Source organism: Dromaius novaehollandiae, chromosome 2, assembly GCF_036370855.1.
Source record: "Dromaius novaehollandiae isolate bDroNov1 chromosome 2, bDroNov1.hap1, whole genome shotgun sequence".
Classification (NCBI taxonomy): Eukaryota; Metazoa; Chordata; class Aves; order Casuariiformes; family Dromaiidae; genus Dromaius; species Dromaius novaehollandiae.
In genome coordinates this window covers 29,417,217-29,439,721 of record NC_088099.1, presented here as the reverse complement: position 1 = coordinate 29,439,721, position 22,505 = coordinate 29,417,217, and the positions used below count along the sequence as shown (strand labels likewise).

Genomic DNA, 22,505 nt, shown 5'->3' with positions numbered 1-22,505 from the left:
CCAGCATCAAAGAGTGGGTACACACTTCATACAGTTTTTCTACTATAGAAATGAATTGGAAGATCTTATACAGAAGTAAAGTTACAGAAGCGATGTTAGGATTTTGTCCTAGCAGTGGCTTTGCAGTAATGTAGGCATGGCTTTAGCAAAAAATCAAAATAGTTGGGCTAATTTAAACACTTCAGCTCCCAAAATGTGAAAAGCTAGCGATCTCTCAGTTATGCTGGGTAAACAGAATAATAATAATAATAATAATAATAATAATAATAATAAAAAAAAGGCAGCTTTGATGCAGGAAGGGCTAAAGGCTACGTTAACTAATATCATAAACTGATAAACTAAGTCATTTTGGTTTGTACTGCAAGAACAGACTTTCTCCCTTAAAAGTTTCAGGCAGAACAGCAGTTTGGACAGTGATACATGTAAAACCCATTCTCCCTGATAAACACCTGCTCATATGTTAATCTAAAGAATTCACTAAAACACAGCACAAAAAAATAACTATGAATACCTAAAGAAATTCAACCCATATTGATAAAAATCCTAGATTTAGATTAAGGACCTAATTGAGCCTTCCACCTGGGCCATTATAAAAGGACAACGGACTTAGCTTCCATTTTGTCTACCAAGCTTCATTTCAGATTCTCAAACCTGCAAAGTCTGACCACAAAGCCATGCACCCTGAAACGACTTAATTTTCATCCATTTCCAGTAACTTATGTGACAACCCCAGACTGATCCTTTGCGGCACAGCAGTACCATCCTTCTCAGGTATTGGCCTCCCCGTGGCACAGATCCACACAGAAACCTGTAAGGAAGCTCTGCTGAAGGCTGATGCCAACTCAACAGCTTCCTTCTTGGGCTGACCAAGTTTCTTGTAGTACCCCCCCACACCCCTAAAGTTAAGGTGTTCAGGTTCCAATTCATCTGCTTCTTACTGCCTCCCCACAGGAATCCCCAGTGTATTCCTGCAAGACAAAGAGGCATTGCTTTTAATGGCCCTCCTTACCACCAACTCATAAGCCTTTCATGCTGGAAGATAACAGAGTCACTTCCTCCAGGTTCTGCTAACGACCTAGCCCTGCTGGCACCTGCTAACACCCTAGCAAGAGCAACTGAAGGCTTGGGCTAGAAGAGCAGTTAAAAAAATTATTTTAAAAACCAGCCAGCATACAGAGATCAAATTGTATTTTAACTTGTTCACCTAGAAATTAACCCTAAATGGGAGCACTCGGTGCTTTACTATTATGCAAGTGCATAACACACATTACATAACATGATTACACACACATACACATATGTATATATATAATTACACATGTATAGATGTGTTTTAAGAACATGACATTTTGAAGAAGCCATGTATCTTTCATCATAAAAGATCTATGTTCCATTTGTGGTCCAGTCCTTGGAAAACACCTGAAAAGACAGCTAAATATGCAGTTCCATGAGGTAAAACAAGGCAGCATGACAAGCTCCTGTGTCAAAAGGGAAGGGTCCTTCCCCCACCCCTGCCTCCTCATTAATCTGATATCAACTTTGGCTTTCAGACCCCTCTGAGAGTCAATTCAAGTCACTGAAAATGCTAGAAAACTATCCCAGCTAGGAGGATAGCTTTCCACTGAGATAAACCTGCTCATAAAGAGGTCCTACAAGGACCAGAGATGGTTATTTCCATTCTACTCCCTGGCACCACAAATAGTGCTTGTAGCAGTGCAGTGAACTGATCCAGCCAAAAAGTAATCCTATGGAAAGGTTATCCTTTCAGCTGGATCAGCTCAGCACTCAGTTGCACAAGCACCAGTTCTCAAGTCAGGGACAGGCTTAGAAATGCATGATCCAGGCCAGGACCAGAGCAGCCCAGGCAAGCAAAAGCTACTGCAGAATCTAACTGAGAAAAGCAAGCCCCTTGTTACCAGGCTTGCTATTTGTTATAGAAGAGTTCAATTCCTCTGTAAAATAAGGTTTGTACTTTTCAGTTGCTTGATCCACAGAAGCCTGATCTAGTCTGTCACTCCTGAAATGGATCCAAACTCACAACTTTGTTTTTCAGACTAAAAAAAACCCACTCTCCTCCAAAGCCGCAGGAAGAGTTTAAATAAACATTTCTTCCTAAAAGCCTTCAACTTTGGTTAGCCAGATACTCTCCAGCAAGTTGACTCAGGGCTTGATTTCCTCCCTTCTGCAAGGCCCTTCAGCAGAACCCACCTTTCCTTCTGACAAGCAAAGCAGAGTGGCCCAGGAGAAACCTTTCTCTCTCAGCTAGCCCTCCTTGCACATCCTCGACAGCTCATTTTAGAGAACTATTACTTTCATAGCTCATCAAAAAAGAGTTACTAGTAAAGCAGTTTGAATCAATCCCACTAAGAACTGCTACTGAGCCATATTACTTTTCAATCCCCTTAGAACCAAAGTCTTCTATATTCCTCACATTGTAGCTTGTGACTGGTATTTACATTTAATCTTGTGTTAACTGTTTCCAACCTCCAAGAAAAGCCCCTAAACCAATTTCTTTTAATTTAGAGTCTAGTTAATTTGGAGAGTGTCTTAAATGCATGCTGACATACGCTTATCCCAGGAAGGAGAGTATAGCTTCACAGCGCAGATCTTGTATGCCAGGCTGTGTTGCTTTTTGACTTGAACACCTCTGCTTTTCTTTCAACTGTGTCCCAAGCTCATCTAGTTTTTGCTGACATTGCTTATGTAGCAGCTGTCTGGAGTTGTACGGTTTTCCAGATTCTCAAGAATACACAGAGAGGTTACTACCTCCTCAGCTCCACCACTTGTGTTGGCTCACTAAACCTGTTTTATACAGTGATTCAGGTTTAAAGAAAAAAGAAAACCTACTGTACTAATAAGAGTAATTTTTTGAAAAGCCTGGTTCATTTTACAAGATCTTTCAGACAAACCACCCACTGAATACACCCAAGACAGTCCCTTAGCCTGCACAGGCAATAGCTAGGCTGAGATGAAATAGGACAAAGTAAATTCAAGCAAGCTATTTGTTTGAAATGCATGAACAAGGTCTGTACCACTCACCCTGGAGCTGAACCATCACTAAGTAGTCAGCTCACCACAATGGCAGGAGCCTCCAATGTAAAAAGCAGAAGAGAAGTAGGAAGAAAGTAAAGTAAACCCTGCAGGAAGTACCCAGGCACAAAAGCATTGATGCCAATACTAGCAGAGTGATACTCTATGTCATTCTGCTACTTTCTGCTCCAAGAGACAGTCACTACTTAGATGATTTATCTACACCGGTTAGATGATTAAGAGCCCTGGAGGTCAAAAGCAGTAATTTAATTACTAACAGACAAGCCCTTGTTTAGGACAGCTTGGAGAAATTCAAAACACTGCTCTAGTGAGGTTCTTTAAACTAGTATAATCCCTTCCTTCTTGCTTATTCTGGGGACATTAAATGCTTCAGTATGACTTCTACTGAAGAGCCTTATGATCCATGCTGACAATTTAAAAACAAATCTTGGAAGGAGCTGAGGTTTGCAGAATCCTACGTAAGCATGAGGCTTTAAATCAGCCACTCAGTTCCAAGAACTTACGTGTTTGCTGCTCTGATGTACATAACTAACAAGTTAACGTCAAAAGCTAAAGGTTGACCTCAACAACAGTTTAGTGTCTATACTATCACAGTACTTGCTTCATGTTGCAGGCACAGAGACTTTAAAGAGAAGTTAGCTGCTCCTGTCCCACTGAACAAACTTACAAACTATGTTATTCTCGCTAATCAGTGAGGCAGGAAATTGTCACCCACATTGCAGAAAGGGATCCAACTTGAAAACAAGCAAGTCTCCCCCCACCCTCAACCAACACACCCATGAAGACACACAAACCTTATCCCTAGTAACCTGCCCTGAGTACACAGAAATACTCATGCAGCAGGGAAGTAAGCTAGGAGAAACTGAAAGGAGAGGTCACTGCCAAAGGCACTGGAGGAAGAGACCTAACATTTTATTTAGTAAGAAAAATCTAAAAACCCACCAAAATCCTCATCTACTAGAGATAAGCAATGATGGGATGACAGCAGTTTTCATGTGTAGTGTGTATGTTTGTCAGGAAAGGGAAGAAAAAAAATGGAAGTACTTGCATACATCTTGGAAAGAAAGCTTACTTCATGTACCTGAGGTTTTGCTGGTGTACGCTCAAAAGAACACCTTATTGACCCAGTTTCATACAAAAGTGGGGAGTTTCAGCAAAGTGTGCAGCTCAAGTCTGGAGCATTTGAGGATGGCAAACTAAACTCATTGGAGATTTTAATGGAGAGGTGCTACACAACCAGTTTCAGCCACAGAATGATATACTTTTGACTAGCTCCAATCCCCTACAGATACAGGTTAGAAATTTCACGCTAATCTAAATAGCTGATTAGTATTTTGCTTTTAGTGGCAAAATTGAACCACACTTACAGTGTGGCCCATACTTTTAGTGCTAGATGCTGTACACACACGAAAGACAGCTGAAATTAAAGTCTCGGCTGTAAAAACAGAAATGGGCTTGGCAATGCTATACAAGATCAGAGCTTTCTTTAAAATGCTTTTCACTCGAATTAATTTGTACAGAGCTTTAAACATATTGCTATGTACAAGACAGGACGATGCAGCAAGAATGCAAAATTCACGTAACAGCACTTTGTTTTCAGCTACACAGACACTTCTGTCAAAAATCGCCGAGAGAACAGAAGGAGTGAGAAGACTGACAGCAGAAGCAGAGAGAGCTTTTTGCCTGACACCTTGCCCTGCAACAGACACAGCTTGGGGTGGGTGTGTGGGTATGTGTGCAGAAGAGACAGTAAAGGGAGAAAAACAGAATACTCAAGTTGGGTGTATCTTACTTGAATAGCCTGTCGTCCTTGCTGAGCATCTGCCAGGAGCTGGATGGTGAGAGTCCTGGAATCCTGGAGGGCATCTTGGAGGTAGATAAAGCTGTGACCCACATGTCGTCCCATGGTACATTCCCGACATATGGGGACAGAACAGGTATCGCAGTAGAAATGCAACACCTAGAAGAGAAAAACCTGCATCACTACCTATAATAAAGAATTAAAAATGTGACGAAGGAAAGAAGCCCAAGCACATAACTATAAAAGGAGATGTTACAGGCAATAACGATGAGCAAAGACTTCACAATAGTTTCTTCAGAGGAAAAAGCTATCCCTCCTAGTAAGTTCCCAATCACATGCCAACAGTTGGATGGAAGTGTCATTGTTTTCTTTGCAATACAATACTAGGAAGAATGTCCAAATCAGCCTTCTCCTAAGAACGGAAGCCATCTGCTAACACTTGCAGATTGGAGATGTCATCTATGGCAAGTTTCAGATGAAGACTTTTCCTGCATGCACAAACACTACATTCTCTTAGGTGGGTCATATATTAATCACTGCACTGTAGGACTGGAAGTGTCCCATCCCCATGTCTTCCGCTTCAGAGGCGGAGGAGAAGTTATCCATGCTTAGAACCATCCTCTCTACCTTCTCAAAACATGCAAATCCCTTATGTTCAGGGCAGTGACAATATTAAGCACAACTCCTTTCTACCACTCTCAACAGGAAAGCAAGTCTTTGCTATACCACTGCTTCATATGCAAGGAACACTTGAAGACACTGGAGTTGGAGACCAAAATTGAACATTAACTTGTCCATCACAATTGCAGCATTTTAATACTATGGTGAACTCTGGGTAACCACTAAAACACTTGTCTATTCACAAAGTACTTAGACAAAAAAAACTCCTATATTCAATTCACAGTGAAAGTCTTATACAACATGCTAGCCTAGAAAAAGAAAGCTGGATCCATTCATCAGCTGTAACTGTTTTCATTCCTCCCAGTAGAGGGAAGTGGCACACAGAAATAACATCTTTCACAGAACTGTGTTTTCTTAGAAGAGTCAGAAGTCAGCTGTGTGGCCTTTTTTTAAAGATGCAAGTGAAAGAGTACACAAAAGATTGAATACAGAACCTAGTGTACATAGCTAGGAGAATTTAATTCAACACACAAAAAAACCCACCGTGTATTGTGAGAAAGTCTCAGGTTACCATGCAGGATTTAAAAATCCACTGTACAATAGCAAGTAGGGTTTCATACTACAAGTAGTTTTTCCATCACCAGCTGTTTGACATCTACCTCACGGAAAGGAGTAAAAACAGAACAGGCTGTATAAGTACTTGGTATTTTGCTTGTCTCATGGTTGCCACCCAACAACTTCCATTTCCAATTAATAGTTTATGGTACAGCGTGTGACATCCGCTTTCCCCTCCTCCCCCGTAAGAAAGGGTGAGAGGAAGACAGGTGATCCCATCAAATTTCCTGAATTGCATAAAGCCATGTTCAAAACTGCTATGAGTGCAACAGCTGAAGCAGTACATGGATTAATTTCTCAAAGGGGTGTGCGTGTGCGCGCATGTGTGTGTGTGTGTGTGTGTGTGTGGGTGGGTGCAGTTTTACTAAAATCCCTTCTTTTGCAAGTTAGGTTTTGTTGTAAAGAAATCTGAACTGAACTACTCCTTTTGTTTCTGTTCAAATACTAAATCCCCATGCAGTATCTCAGATTCTTCATAGTCTTTAGGAAAGATGTGCTGCCTTGGTTCCCAAATGCATTAGTCAAATATAACATCTTCCTCAACTAGAGGGCTCCTTGTCTTTATGCTGAGGTTGCCTAAATCTGATTATAATGTTCACTTTCTTGTGCAGCTCTGTAATTGCACTGTTGAAATTACAGGCAACATTTATTACATGTTGCTGAATGACTCCACTTAAACAACTGAGAAGTTTAGAGAGGATGAAAACCAAGACAGGGTATCAAGTTAAGTCATATGAATCCAATGTACTTTAAAAACATACAGTAGGGATTTGGGGCCTCAATCAAGTAGAGCAGCTGAAAGGAAAACGGTGACCATATGAACAGAAGTCCAGAAGCAAGCAAAATCTGACATTAGTTCCCCCCCCCCCCAATAGTTAACACCAAAAGCAAAAGCTAGGGTAAACACCAGAAAACAGTCCTGTTACCTAGGCCCAGGTACTCCTGCTGCAAGGTGACTGCATATGGCAGTAAAGAGTTAGTCAGCTGTTCAAGCCAAAGAGAAACTAGACTGAAGGTGTGCAATTACCTCTTTCCACCCACCAAAATGTGGTGGAAAAATATCACCCTTGAATTTACAATGAAGAGACATTTCAGAAGTGCAGATTATATACGATAAAAGCAAAAAACACCTCAAAACCACTCCCCCCCAACACATACAACCCAAAACACAACTCTTGAGCAGACACTAGGAAGCCACTGGCAAGGCTTCCTGATTGTTTCTTAGTAATCAGAAAATAGTGAAACAAAGTTCACAACCCAGATTCAAATCCGAGAGCAAAAAGGAGTTAAGGAGCTTGGGGGAGGAAAGGGGAGGAAGCAACTAAGAGTGATCTTGCATACTCCATCCTTACACTGTTATTTAAGAGTTATCTTAAATACACATGTAAGAAAGCACAAGGCATAATCCCTGCTGTGCTCGGTGGGGAAGGGCGCCAGTCACCAGAAGTAAACTGGAAGAGTGAGTCAGCTTCAAGACGGCCTAGGAACCTTCCAGAAACTCCTTTCTGGATGCAAATATACTTCAGCTGAGAAAATGGAAGCTTTGGAAAAAATGCGAGAAGGGCAAGTCTCCTGCTGTGGGCAGTCCCAGGTCTCCGTGGGCAGGAGAGCCCAGCGGGCAGCGCGTCGGCTGGGCCGGCTGACGAAGCCCACAGCAAGCCACACTCCCCCGCAATCCAGCTGCAGCCTCGGCCGTGCAGGGAGGCGCGAGGGCTCGGCCGGGCGGGTGAGCGGGGCTCGCACTCGCGCCTGGCTGGCCTGCGCTTGTGCCCACAGCCACGCCAGGCACTTATTACTGTGCCCAAGCCTTGTCGCAGCCCAGGCCATAGGTCCTGGCCACGATGGTCACGTACTGTTAGAGGATGTTTCTATGCCTGTTTCTAAATAGAAGCAGGGAGAAAATAAGCTACCCCCCTCCACCCAACAGGAACAGCTGCCCCCTCCAAAGCCTCACACCAACAGTATACTGACTTCATATTTTCTTGAAGTGGGAAGATACAAGAGTTTATTGAAAATGAATTGCAACCAAGTTTGCAGTATACCTAGAAAAGGTGGCAGAGGCTCCTCCTCTTCCAATCTCAGGAAGGAGGAGAGGCCCCCGCCTGAGTTTTAGTCAGCACAATTAACAGAGCAACAGACTGCTCCTTCTATGCTCATTATCTCAATGTTTTTTAAAAAAAATGTAAGAGGACCAGTCTCAAACTGCGGATGGGTGAGGGTAGTGGAAAGGAAGGGAAATTACCAAGTCTTCCATAAAACAGATTGGCTTGTGATGCTAAACTTTAAAAAGCAATACCTAGAAGAAAAATCCTGAAACTTTTTTTTTTAACCCTGTACTGTCTGAAGGAACAGTGATGGGGGAAGGAGGGGGCAGGAAGGGGCAGAAGTCAAGCTGCAATTTAACTATCACCCAGGTAATTCACCATTTTCCCAAAGGTCTGAACAAGCATTTTATGAACAAAGCCTTCAAACTTGCTAGTCTCTTCCAAACAGCACAACTGTTCTGACAGAGGAGGGTGATGGAGAGAGAAATGAAGTGAGGGATCGGACAGCAGAGAGCTTTCTCCTTTCCAAGGATTTCAGAATTGTGTAAACTGCATTTAATGATTTTTTCTATAGTAATTAATCTATAAATAATTACACCAAGATAGGATCGTTCCAAGATAAAGCAAACTGGCACCACATCGACGTACATTTTGGTAAAGTCAGCATCATTCTAGTAACTGGGGGGGAGATTCATAAGAGAGGTTTCTTTTTTCTTTTTATTAATTAATATAAGTTTCCACCAAAATTAAAAGATGGGAAAAGGCAGAAGCAAAAGGGGAGTAGTTTTAGAGATAGTTAAAAGTGATTTATTTTAAAATAAATCAGCTATGGGTTGATTATTTCCCAAACAGGAAATATTTCCTGAATTGGTGGCATACAATTTTAGACACAAAACAATAAAGGGAGCCTACTTCAATTTAAACAGAATCAGTGAACCATATTACAGGGCTATTCATCTTTTACAGCCACAGCAGCCCAAGAAATACAACAGCAAGGCCATAAATGTGATTGCTTCAGGAAAGGCTGTACAGTGTACCGTAAAAACATTTTACAACAGCGGGAATTCCTGGGTGTCGCTCTCCCCATTTTTTGGTCCATCTGCTTTCAAAGCGGGCAGGGGGATGGGTGGAGATGTTGTTAAACGTCCCCTGGGACTGCACAGCAATCAATCATCATCTGATGAATGGCCACTAAAGTTAAACCCTGACCCCACTCTGCAATTCCCACACCAGCGCTCCCCCCCGTACTACTGACCAGCTTCTAGCATAGCCCCCCTCCCACCTTGCAGCCCTCACCAAAATTTCCCAAATACCAAGCCCAGACAAAAGCAATGGAATGTAGCAGGCACCATGACAGAAGAAAATTCAGGGAAAGCAGCAGCAGAGGAGGCTTATCCTTAACCTATGTTTAAATCAAACCCCTCTCAGCAGTATTAACAGTGCCCTTTTCTCCTCTCAGCTTGCACCAAACATTTGATTCCTCTCACTTTAGAGCACATTTAAGAGCATATATGCATGCAGATGTCAATAAACAAAAGGAATCTAACAGTGTTTCAGCATTTATTTTCTGCCACGGCATTTCAGGATCTTGTAAAGATTTTATTTAAGCCTACAGTGTTAACAGTTAGTAACACAAGGACAGATTTTAGAGTGTCCAATTCTCTGAAAACTACCCAGTTGTCTTGGATAAAGAAAACAAAAAGCGCAGAACAGTAGCCTCCTTTCATTTTTGAAAGAAAAGAACCTCAATTTGTCTTTCGTAAGTTATTTTGAGGTTATGACCAAAAAAACAAACACCCCCCCGCCACACCTAGCCAACCTAGATTTTTTTTTCCCCCATTACCAAAGGTATCTTATTATCTAGTTCCCTTGACAATAACACATACTACCAAAGCTGCTGGTGTTTGAAAGGCTTAGACCATTATGAATTCATTATAAATTCATTTTCTAATGAACTTCCCCTCTCCCCACTGTTTTCCAAAATAGTGGGAGAAAAACCTGCTTTCCTGCATCATTCAAGCAGCACTTTTTTTTTTAAAGCAGCATAAAAACACACCACTCAAGATGACTGGTTCAGTATTTGGTGCAGATGGTCACTGTGGAGTTTAATTGGAAAGAGGCAATTTTTACTCCATAGGAAGCTGGCCCTGAATTTCCACTTTAAGGACAACTTGTGACAGTTTGCTTCGTTGTCACCATGATCAGAGTAGCATTTTAGGAACTTTAACTCCTACAGTGATGTATAACTCAAAATTTAAACTCTAAATATAGATCTTGAAGACATGAGGAAACCTTATGATACATATCAGAACTATAGACTATTTTCCCCTATACCCAAGACAGTGTTTTAGCTTTCAAGCATACTTAAAAACCTAGGATTCCAGCCCCCCCCCCCAAATGAACAAAATAACAAAATACTCTTTTTGAATGAATATATTTATGAAGAGCTTTGGTGAAGAGACTGGCTTAACACCAAATGCTCAGGGCTGCATCCAGTAGTAATGGAAGTTGGTACACTGCTCCAGAAGGGTGTCCACAGCAGACCAAAGAATTCTGAAATTGGAGTCAACATCTGACCAATAAAATTTCTACCAAGATGTGGGCGCCTTTAAGTATTACAGCCCTTCGCTATAGGGCATGCAGCGTGCACAAGTTTATCAAGTAGAATTCATGGACACCAGTTTGCTATTTATCCCCTCCCCACAGAGACCTGGAGGAACGGAGAAGGTTCTTGGTCCATTTATAAGCTCAAGGGCAAGAAGATCGTTCAGTCCTATTAGGCTCAGTTTCATTCCCTTAGTCCATACTGAATAAAAAAGCCTGGATAATGGATGCCTTCAAGACTCATGCAAGTCTGCTACTTGTAGAAAACAAGGCTGTAATGCATTACACATGCATTTTTTAAAGCACTAATGCTGATGTCCTTCCTTCCCTAGATGTTCCAGAGGGAACTGTTGCCATTTCTCAGCTATGCAGGTAGTTGTCCTGGCCCAGTGCAGCTGGTAACACCAGGGTAAGACCGAGCAGTCAGAGAAGTGGGAGAGGAAGCTCACTTACAAAACCTGAATGTGAGCAGCACTGCTCCAAACGTGAATCCACACCTCAAGGCTGTGATTTCACCTTACAACTAAACTGACCTGTTAGCTACTCTAAGGGGAAGTCCTACACTTCCTGCCTTCCTCCTTCACAGCCCATTCCTGCTTCCTCTCCTAGTACTCACTTCATTGCTTCCATGAGCAGATTGGAGGATCTCAAACAGCAGGAGACTAACCTTAGAAAAGGAGTTAACTCAATCAGCTGACCCTGGGATCAGAAGAGCAGTCGAGCCAGCACAAGGGAAGAGGTAAAAATCCACAACTAAAGTCAGAGAGAGAGGTTTTCAGATGAGGACTATCCATTAAATTGGCTGAGCTGCAACATAAAGCCATGTAGTTCAGTTCTGATGCTTAGCCAACTTCACAGTAAGAAATCTTTATCTTACTTCCAGTTGATGTCTGCCTCAAGATCTAACTGCAAGAATGATATCTAACCAGAGCCAAGTCTGGTAAACTAAACAGGCTGTTAAAGCAGATTATTGTACTCAAGATTCTTGATTTTTACCTTCTATTATCCTGCTGTGCTAAAACACTAAGAACAGCTGCACATTTTGGAGAGTAGGGACATGACAGTGTGGATAAGCAAAATAATTTAGATTAAAAATACACCTTCCAAAAAGTTTGCTTTTAAGTGCATTGATAGAATTAAAGAGAGCTTCTATTAATAAAGCTCAGAAAACCCACTGGGTAGTAACAGCTAGGAGTGGAGCAAACACCATTTCAATCATCTTTGCCAATGCAAAAGGAAGTTGCAACTTTGGAGTATCATTTCTAACCCAAATCCTTTGGGAGATCCACTTTGCTGTGAAGACCACACAATGTCACTCTAATGGCATAGCAACATACTGAACTGTGGCTAGAAGACAGGAAATCACAGCTCAGACAAAGTTGGTTTAAGGAGCTGTTAGCTGCAATATATTATGAAATTACAGCCACTGTTTTGGATTGAAATCTCAAGAGGAGGGCTTCACGTGATGGCTGTAACTCCTGTTTACAGCCACCCACTTGAAGCCCTGGAACTGCAGCATCCCAGGCATTTCTTTCAGCACCATCTCCAGCAGCTGAAGTTCATCCAGTCCAGATACAGAGAGAGGTCTAACAGCACACCACACATCTGGAATTTACCTGGCATTTGAAGTTTAACATCTCATCATCTTGCTTCCTTAATGCTGTTGGGTGCAACTTAACTGGGCCATCTGATCTAATGTATTATCTCAAAGATTGTGGTTACTGATTGAGTGGAAAGCACATTTTGCATCCTCTTCTTATAAACTCATTGCACCACTTCTTCCCAAATACAGATAAGCAAGATTTAATATACTTCTAATGCTAATACTGAGGCAGCATAGGTATAATTATCCCACAGTGGGCTATCACTTAGATAATGCATACTGTTAAGTCTACATGTAGTGATTTTCTTTTAAACAAATGATTTGGGGGAAGGAAATCCATATTCCTTTTGTTTTAAAAATCATAGCATCTGCCTCAGTGCTAAAGGAGGTAAATAGCCTATCTAAAGATGCAATAGTATCAGTAGCTAGTAGGACCAGTGGTGATAAGAAGTCGGCTCTTTTTTAGAGCTTTCAACAGGGGAGACCAGACTGTGCTTCAAAATGCAACTCATTAGCTGTCTAAATGCTGCTTCTATGCCAAATCTACAGGACAAATAGCAGGGTGATCTTGGCAGAAAGGCTTGTGGGTCAATCTAAACATTCAACAGCTCAAGGAAGCAAATCAGTCTGCTGTAGAGGCAGGTATTAGACTGCGTCAGGACCCATATTTACTCTCAAGTGAATGTGCCCAGGCCACTGCTAAGCCCAGGCAAACTATCCACTGAGCTCCCCTAACTCTTCAGCTCTCTCAAAAGCATATACTGTCTTGTGGTTCTCAAAGGCTTACTATTATTTCAGTGATGCTGTAATAGGTTAATGGACTAGACTATGGTTTTGTTATTGCACATGGTGGAGTTTTATTTAGAGAGAACACTAGATGTCAACATCTCTACAAACTCCTTGTAACATGTTTTTTCCCTTTCCTGCACAGCTCTCAACACTAGAGCTTTTGAAGTTTCTTCTCTACACATAAGAGTTAGAAGAGGAATCGGGACACTCAAGGCTCCTGCTTCCTGGTCTGTGACCAGTATCATCAGTACAGGCCTCACCTCTTAACTCTATATTCATCAACTCTGTCCTGTTCCTACACCACTGCAAAGAACACTGTTTGCAAGCCATGCAGTGACATCCTTGCTGCCAGCTTTCTGTATTAAGGTCAGTAGTTGCTCAGGACCTGAGCAGACAAATTTCTAGAAAACAGCATTGCCTCCAATATACTTGAGCTGAACCTTATTCCTTTGGACCCGATAAAGGTGTGTGTTGGGGGGTGGGGTGGGGTGATGGTGGACAGACACAGGGACACAACCAAACCCCCAAAAAGCTACAAAGCTACAACTCCAAAATTCCCAGATTTGGTTCAAGGCCCAGCTAGTCCTTGTACATAAGATTAGATGAGCTTCACAACTGGGTTAGGCTGATGGACTGCATGCAGCTTGCCAGATCAGCTTGCTGATCCCAGCACAAACAACTCTTTTGTAGGATTAATTTTATTCTAGAGCTGGTCTGTAGTCAAACCACCACTACCTAAGAAATTTACTTTGGCAAACTAAGTCCTAGTTACGCAATAAACTCCCATTAATATTTTTAGAGAGCATTAGAACCTAAACTCTTTCACTGGGGGTCAGAGAGCGTACCAGACTAGGTATCTTGAATTTGTATAATATTCATTTGTTAGGGAAGAAAAACTGATCATGCAGAGAAAGGACAGATTTTTTTTGTTTTGTTTCTGCTAAGAACGAACCCAAGCTTCCTTTATCTCACACATTTGCCCAGGGAAACCATGGCCTTGTGGACTTCAACTCCCAACAGATTCCACCCCAGGTCTTTGTTTTTGACAGAATACCAGAAATCTTTGTTCAGAAGAGTTCTTTAGTACATGAACTGTTTCCTGTTTTTGAACTAGCCCTTACACTCTTTCACACTGTAATGCTTCAGTTACAGCATCTAACACTTGTTTGTTGCAAGACAGGAGAACATTGTAAGTAAACATTTTCACATTTGAAAAAACCCAAAAGTTAAAATGCTACATTAATTTAACCTGTAATTCAAACCACAACAACGAGAGAATACTAGAAAATGAAGAAATTAAATTCCCATCCCTATTTCACTTCCTAGTCCACTTTGCAGCTTTATCATATAGTTGTTTTCCCCTTGCTTGTGTGGCCTTACCTGCAGTAACAGCAGAGGACAAGAATCCAGAAGCAGAACAATTAGTACAGAACAGTGCTCGAAAATATTTAATGTTTTTAAAGTCAACTGCATTTCCATGTGAAAAATCTCTCTCTCAAAACTCCAAATTTCTACCTAGAAAGTATATACTCTATTTGGGGGAGATTTGCCTCTATTCTGGCTTCTTCATTTAGAATAAATTGGTTTTAATAATGCTACATAATCTTTCTAAAATAAAAAGGCATCTGTACACCTTTTTAAAGCATGTTAGGGTTAGGAATTAAAAAAAGGCAACTTCTCAGCTAACCAAACTCAAAGCCCTTGCTAAGGGAAAACTATTGACATACACTTAGCAAAATTAAGCAATTCAACTGTATCATTAAGCAATTCAACTGTATCCAACACTACTAGTACTAGACTCTGGTAATTCCCTTTGAGTAACAGCCTGGTAGGCAACATCACCACACATACTTGTACAAGACTGTCCCTCCCCCAATTCCAGCATCGGTTCTTCAGCACAGAGGTTTACCTAGTATTATACAAGCTAATATCACTCAGATACCAATTACCGAAGGGATTAGGCTGCTTGCAATGACGCCTTGTGGCAAGACTTATAAGTACTCTTGCATATACAAAAATAAGATAGCTCTATCAATTTAAATTTAGAAACTGAACCTTATTATGACCCTGTGACAGTTGTATCTATGTAGAATAAAAAGACCAGTAATGTAAGTTTATGCTTTAGGTGATCACCTATGATATTAAGAAGGACTTCCTCCCAGTGAGAAACTGCCCAGTTGGCCACTTAGTGTGTGTGTGGGGGGGGGGGGGGGGGGGGAGACAATGACAAAGCCACCTCCCTGTGTTAGACATTGCTACTGCTGCAGACTGGGCATCAGGCAGGGAACAGCAATTCAAATGTTCTTCCTGCTTCTGCATTTCACCTCCTCTGCTCTTTAAAAGAAAGCTGTAACAAGAACAGCCGTGATACTGAACCCCAACAGCAGGAGCTGTTTAAAAAATTGTGAAACAATCCATGCCTATTAAACACAGCCAGTATACCACTGATGCCATATGCGCACCAAACTCAGGTCACAGCAAATATGACCAACTACAAAGTTTTATTAGGAAACACAAGCAAGCCAGTTGTCTGGAAAAACTGACATATAAATCCACACAAAGTGTTTTATACTGCAATATTTTTAGTTACTGCTTGTGTGGAAAGCAAAGGCAGCACTGAATGGGCCCGCTCCTCTGTAATGCGGTAAGTGGCCTGCCTCCCCTGCGGCTGCACAGACAGTTCTGTTCTTTGCCTTTGCTGCTGTTCTTGCCTCATACTCTGTATCAGTCACTATTTTTACAACAGTTATACACCCACATATGAACTCCTTACTGGATAAGGCCTTTGAAAGAACTTAGTTTTCTTTGCTAAACCCAAGAGCAGCTAAGAGACATTTGGAAGAAAACTTTTCAAAGAGTATTCAAAGGCTTCCTCCACACCAAGTCAGATGGCCACACACTAGAAATGCAAGTGTAGAATTTCTACTAGCTTAAGTACACATTTCAGAGCAAGAATAAAAATTATGACATGTTGAGGTTTCAGCTATGATTCCTCATCATTAGTTATGAAATTTTAAAGCAGCAGAAAAAGGATTTCCTTGAAATAAAAAAGTGCTATGTTCTAGAGTAAGGCAGTAGTTTCCAAAGGCATCCTATAGAGATATTGTATCAGAGTTCCTCAGCTATCACCATCAAATTGTACCACATCAAATAATTGTTATCTGCTCTTAGCATATGACTCAGCACGTACTCCCCAAGTACCTTATCCACAGAAACATTCTCCTTGAGAATCAAAGCTTTGCTGCTTGTAATAGAGCACCAAGACCAAATTTAGCAGATTAATATGCCTGTTACAACTCCTCTTAATTTTAAGGATTATACCATCATGTTTTATGAAAGACACCTCATGAAAGTGTTTTTCTATGGGCGCTAGTGCACCATTACATCTAACTGAACTCTAATATTTAATGTTTGTTTTGGAAGACCTAGCTGTCTTAACAGCCACAGGGCATTTCAATAATCATATAACAAACATCACTGCAGGTTACTCTTTAATCCCTTGTGAGTCAATGAGTAAATTCTTGTCCATCTATCATATAATGACACAGCTCTGCAGTGACTGCCAAAAAAGTACTGTAAATCATAAAAGAAAAACAGATCTAAGAATAAGGAGATCTGTTCCTGGAAGTCAGAAATGTTTGCTCAGAATAAGTTTTATCACCATCATTATATAAGAGTAAGAACAACAGATAAATTTTTGTTTGTACACTATTAACACAGAACTAAAGACATTTGTATTTCCCTCTGAAGATTTAGGACAAGTCTGCAGTATTTGTCCCTGATAGATGTGTTTGCTTCTGTGACCACAGACTAGAAGCAGGACCTCAGAAGTTTCAGAGCACTAAATTAAATACTCACTACATTCTGCACTTGTTTCCAAACTGGTGAGAAAAAAAAAGAAGTCACCAAATTTGAAATCCTATGGCTTTTCCTGACCAAGTATTTTGTACCTAGAAGACATTTTCTTCCATAGATTTAAGTGCTGTGAAGTATACTTTTGGCAAACAATATATATATATATATATATATTTTTTTAAATGCCCTACCATAATAGCCCTTTTCCTCATGGAGCATTAAGACTGTTTCTTTCCATTTAAATTTGAAAGAGAAAAGAGGGAAGAGATAAGAGTTCCAGGATGAATAGTTATTCAATTAAATGACAATTGAAGGAGAGCAGAGTAACTCCTTCAAACTGCAGAGCAGATTTGAAACAAAGCACCTACAAACGATCTACAAGAAACAGTAATCACCACATTTTGTTCTTGTGCCCATAGATACAGTTATTGAGTAGTAGGTTCAGTTTTGGGAGACTAATGGTATCAATCCTTCATCCCAGCCACAAGGCTCAAGTTAAATGAGATTTGTATGTATATATTCATCATCTTAACCTGTCCCATCGGCCTCCATGCGTCAAATATACTATGTAAGTATTCACACTGCCACCAGGTAAGTTCTGCTGTATAGCTTCATAGTTTTGGCCTAACTAAACTAAAACTGGTCGGTGCCACCCTGTCATGCTTCAGCAATATAATGCAAAGACTCTTTAAAGATGTGAAAGCATTTTGGACTTAAAATGCTTGAGCACCTTAAATCCTTACATTAAAAAAAACAACTTTTCAATAGCACCATCAGTTGTTCTCCATAACATTTATTAGCTTTAGATTGCTTCTGTATTGTGCAGGGAAGCTAGCGTTATCCTAACTGCAGCTCGTTTGAGCTTTAAATCTGGACAAGTGTAAATATATAGAAAGCTTGTTCAATAGTCAACAGTAAAGACAAAACAAAAGCTATCCAGGCTGGGCCAAAGGGAGGAGGGGAAGCATCAAATGTGACTCACCAAAGTTAGAGGGGGAAGGGATGGCTAAAACCTAAATCCTTGCCTCAAAAGCCTTAAGAGACATGATGCACTAGTCTTGCTACAAAAAACTTTTCCATGACAAAAACAATGCTATCTTATTACATATACATTACAAAATCTTTGTAATTTTAAGAAAGAGACCTTTCTAGCAGTGAAAACGCAACATGAACATCTACATTAGAAATAAGCTGTTTTTGACAAGCATTGGCAGGAGTTCAACTGCAGTTTGGGTACACAATTTCCACCAAAAGACTAGGTTTACACAAGGTAGGGATTTCCCCCTGAGGGAGGAAGCAGGTAGGCAAGGCAGAAGAAATTTTACTACCTCAGCACAATCAGCAGGAAGTTTTTATGAATGCTCTTGTGTACACACAAGTCTTGCATTTCAGCCATGCATAATTGGCACTCAGTTACCAATGTTTTGACAAATGCAGCTATCTCTAAAACAGAAGTTAAACAGAAGTTAAGCCACAATCATATATTTTTTATGTATTGCTATGCTAGTTCTACATTTCTCCTGCTTGCCAAGAGGTTTTTGAAGAAGCTATAGATTTTTGTGTTTTAATGAGGCAGTGGACAGAATATTTTCTGCAATCCAGGCCGGGGGGGAACCCCCCTTCCCCAGAAAACATGTTTAACCATATTTTGAAGCACAAAAGTATTCATCTATTGACTCCTGTCTGTTCAGTCAAAGACCTTCAAGGAAGCTACCTATCTTCCTCCACCTCTAGTCTATTCTTCCCCCTAGCACAGGAACTCCCAAAGATGACAAACAGTTGAGAGGGGAGGAAAGGTAGATTTCACAAGAGTCTTTTGGTCAGCATTGGCATCCAGTTCTTTCAGCAACCATGTGCGTAGGGTTAAGCACTCTACTGCCATTTCTAAATAAAGTATTATGATAATTTGTTCTAAGACACAAATGCCTATTGGCATGGGTGTGCATAGTCAAAGTGCAAAGGAGAATTAAAAAGCCATCTGTTAACACAACCCTGCAATGAGGATTTGTAGAAAAGCTTTCCACCTTCGCCCTCTACCAAAAGGTTAACTTGCTGCACCCTTCATCTCTCCGTTGCTATCAAAGTAATGGAGCAACTTGAAGAACCACACACAGGCAAGTACCTCTGGTAGCTCAGTATCAAGACAGACCTACTGCATCAGGAACATCGCTTCCTGTGACTCCCCTTTCAAGTAATAACCAGACCCACTGATTCACTTAAGATTTAATGAGATTACAGCTTGAGGTGATTTGACTGGAGACCATAAAAGTTTTAGGAGCCCATCTGCTCGGCAAAACTAACCTCTCACACACAAGACTGGCTATGTGCTGACCTTTCAGAGCGGCACTGTAGTTCAGGCAAGAATCAAGTCAGACGGGTACTTGATAGGCAGACACACCAGACAAAAACCAAAAGATTTGCACATTCAGGCCAAGAGGTGTTTCCGTATGTATATCAGTACTCAAGGGGGATCTTTACAAACCATCAGTAATCTTTTCATTCAGCAAAGGCTAGTTACCTTAGGGTACTTACCCCACCGTTATCACACCATTAATAGCAAATTTAAAATGTAGCTGTTGCAATGGTTCTAGAGAAATGTGATGCACTTTTCACCTTTCAATGTATATGCATATACATCAAAAATCCATGATAAAGAACTCTGGCCCCTGATCAAATGTTGCATTGTGAAAAGCACCCCCCACACCTTCCTAATCACACTGAAAGTCTGAGTCAACCACTGCCTTCCACCTCGCTTTACTTCTTTCCCCTATCAACAGCAAGCACATGCAGTTTCAAAAACCTACTGTGGTATGTTTCTCATATGCTTCCCAGTACCAGATGAAACTGGATCGACCCTGCTTCCAATAAATACCACAAGAAAAAAAAAATATCGATTTGGAGGGACTGAGGGCACAAGGGGAATGAGCTACTGGTTTTGCTTTTTTTTTTTTGTTTGTTTTTTTTTTTTTAATTAAAGAAGACCTGTGAAAATGGGCGTTTCAGAGGAACTGGTTAAAGTACTTCAAACCTAGATTTAAATGCTCGACAAATATTCAGGTTTTGCCTTTATAAACCAGATATTGTTGGCTATTGAAAAATCAACTGGCCAGCTGCATTTTGTAGCTTAAAATTTAGGTGCTGTTTTTTTCTTCCCCTTTTAGGCCAAGATGTTTTGTTCTCACTTCAGTAACAGGCCTCAATATGCAAGTTACATCTGGAAACAGACAAAAGCCAACTGCCCAGCAGTATTGGAAAATTAAAACATTGGGTCAGACTCAAACGGACTAGGAAGCCAAAGGTCAAAGCAGCATTAAATCATTAGTTTCCCAGCTGCCACCAAGGCATGGAGTTGACCTTTGATTTTGTAAGAAGTGGTCCAAGCAATTTTCTGGTGGCAATATGGACAATCTGGCACAGTGGAATATTATCCTTGAGTTCGGGGGGAGGCACTGTCAGGTCTTGCAGGCAGAAATTAAACTAGCCTTTCAATCTCTCCAGACCAAAATTTGCCCAAGTAAGCTAAAAGTAATTACGGAATATGAAATTGTCAGACTTTAAAGCAAAAGATGCTCAAGCATTTGAATCGTTCAAGTAACTTATTTACCTAGCAGGGAGAGCAAGTGGAATTTAAGAACATAATGAATGTGCTCTAGAGAGTACTAGAATACTGTTTTTCTTTCATGGAATAACTTAAGTCTTCAGTAAATTACACTTAAAAGCAGTTTATTTAGTTGTGCATTTTTAAACACTGCATTTGAGATAGAGATGGTACTCCTCAGAACAGGGAAGACCAGAACACTGTATTTAGTCAGTTTGTTTCCCTATTAATTAGTTTCACACAGCAGACATAGCAAAGACAGAAAGCAAAGGCCATTTTGTCACTTTGTAGCCTCCATGATCTTAAGTTTCACCTATTACTACCCTCTGGCAATTAGCTCCTGAGCTGGTCCTTATACACAGCTCTGCTGAATATCAGAGTTGAACACGCCGAGTTCTGGTCTGGCTAGCCACAGTCAGGATTTCCACTGCCAAGGTGAAAAGCACACTATACTAAACAAGTATCTCAGTGACTAACGATGGTCAGAATAATGTCTTCACACACCCTTTCCTTTCTAGGAAAGGCTCAAGATTAGACAGCCCAATAAGACACATTCTGAACACAGTGACTGCCACAACTGAGCTGAGCACAGGAATACGACTTCTCCCTCCAAAGGGCCTAATGTCATAATGGTCAAATCAGTGGAGTATTTCTTAACCCTGCTCTAATAATGAATGCTACCAACACAGAACACTGAAGGGCAATACAGATACAGTAACAGAGGAATCAACTTCAAAGTGTGTGCAGTTAGCAAGCAGCAGAAGATACAGATGAGCAGTTTATCTTAAACAGCCCTTTTTCTGCAAGTACCCAATTTGGGTAGCATTGAAAGAGCTGAACAACATGCCAGAAACCTGAGATTACAGAGGCTTAACTACTCACACTTCCTCATCAAGACCCTTCAGAGAAAAATTACGTGCTGTTTGCTTGTTTGAGAGTTCTAGTTTAACAACATCAGCACAAACTCAAATTCATTACTGAGACACCACGAAGTGTTACATTCACTTCATGCGACCTACTTGAGCCCACTGGTTCCTAGATGGAGGGCAAGTTCTACCACTGCAAACTTCTTTGGAGGAGAGGAAAGGTCCCAGGTTTGCATCAGATCTGCAAGCTACACATTAACCAAAAAAAGTGAATGCTTACAGCTGTTGCTGCTCTGCCTTTTTTTCTTTTTTTAAAAAACAGTCCTGAGAAGGGTGTAAGAGGTGCAAAGCCTTAAAGCTAGAAACAGGCCTTGCTAAAAATAGCCATTCTCCACATTCCTGTTTTCTAAATTTGGAGTCCTGTTAGTGGTTTTCTCATACAAACGAGTCAGTCACCAACTCGTGTTAGTTTAGGATTGGATAATAAGGCTCTTTCTGGATTTCAGCATCACACCGACCCAACTTCTGCCATGAAAACCTGTAAAAATCCAACCACCTCAACACCCCCTTTCCTGAATGGGCAGTTCTGTTTATCATTTGAGCTAGAAATAAGACAAGACTATGCCATAAAGCTCCACAGGGGCTCAGAAGTATGCCTCCTGGACCATAACCAATGGCCTAACCCTGACCAGCACACTACAGGTGGTCATTTGCTCCCAACAGGAACCTAGAGTGGGAGGGGAACAAGGCAGGAATCATCTAGATGACTGACTAGCCCTGATCTTGCCTCAGCCCTACTCTGGCTGCCACATGAAAAATACCCTCTGCTTGCACTAGAAAAATGTGTTTTCTATATGACCTCCATTCTCATCGCTAGGAACAGATCATGATCAGAGGAGCCAGGACTCTCAGTTCACAGTGGGGAAAACACCCCCACCCTTTCTCAAACTTTGAACAGTTTAGAAGAAACTCTCAGAGAATCACTGATGTAATAGTTTTCTCAAACATCTAGTCTCAAGGTTGAAAACACAAAGTGTGTATTTGCACACACACAAGG

General features: G+C 41.0%; 1 protein-coding gene across 1 annotated transcript in view; it reads right to left on the bottom strand.

Annotated features, from left to right (window-relative positions):
- Window positions 1–22,505, bottom strand: part of TRIM71 (tripartite motif containing 71) — a 65,116-nt gene that overhangs the window by 16,619 nt on the left and 25,992 nt on the right. The window contains exon 3 of the mRNA XM_064506125.1: window positions 4,844–5,011. Within this exon, the coding sequence (XP_064362195.1) occupies window positions 4,844–5,011 (168 nt within the window). The remainder of the gene's footprint in view (window positions 1–4,843; window positions 5,012–22,505) is intronic.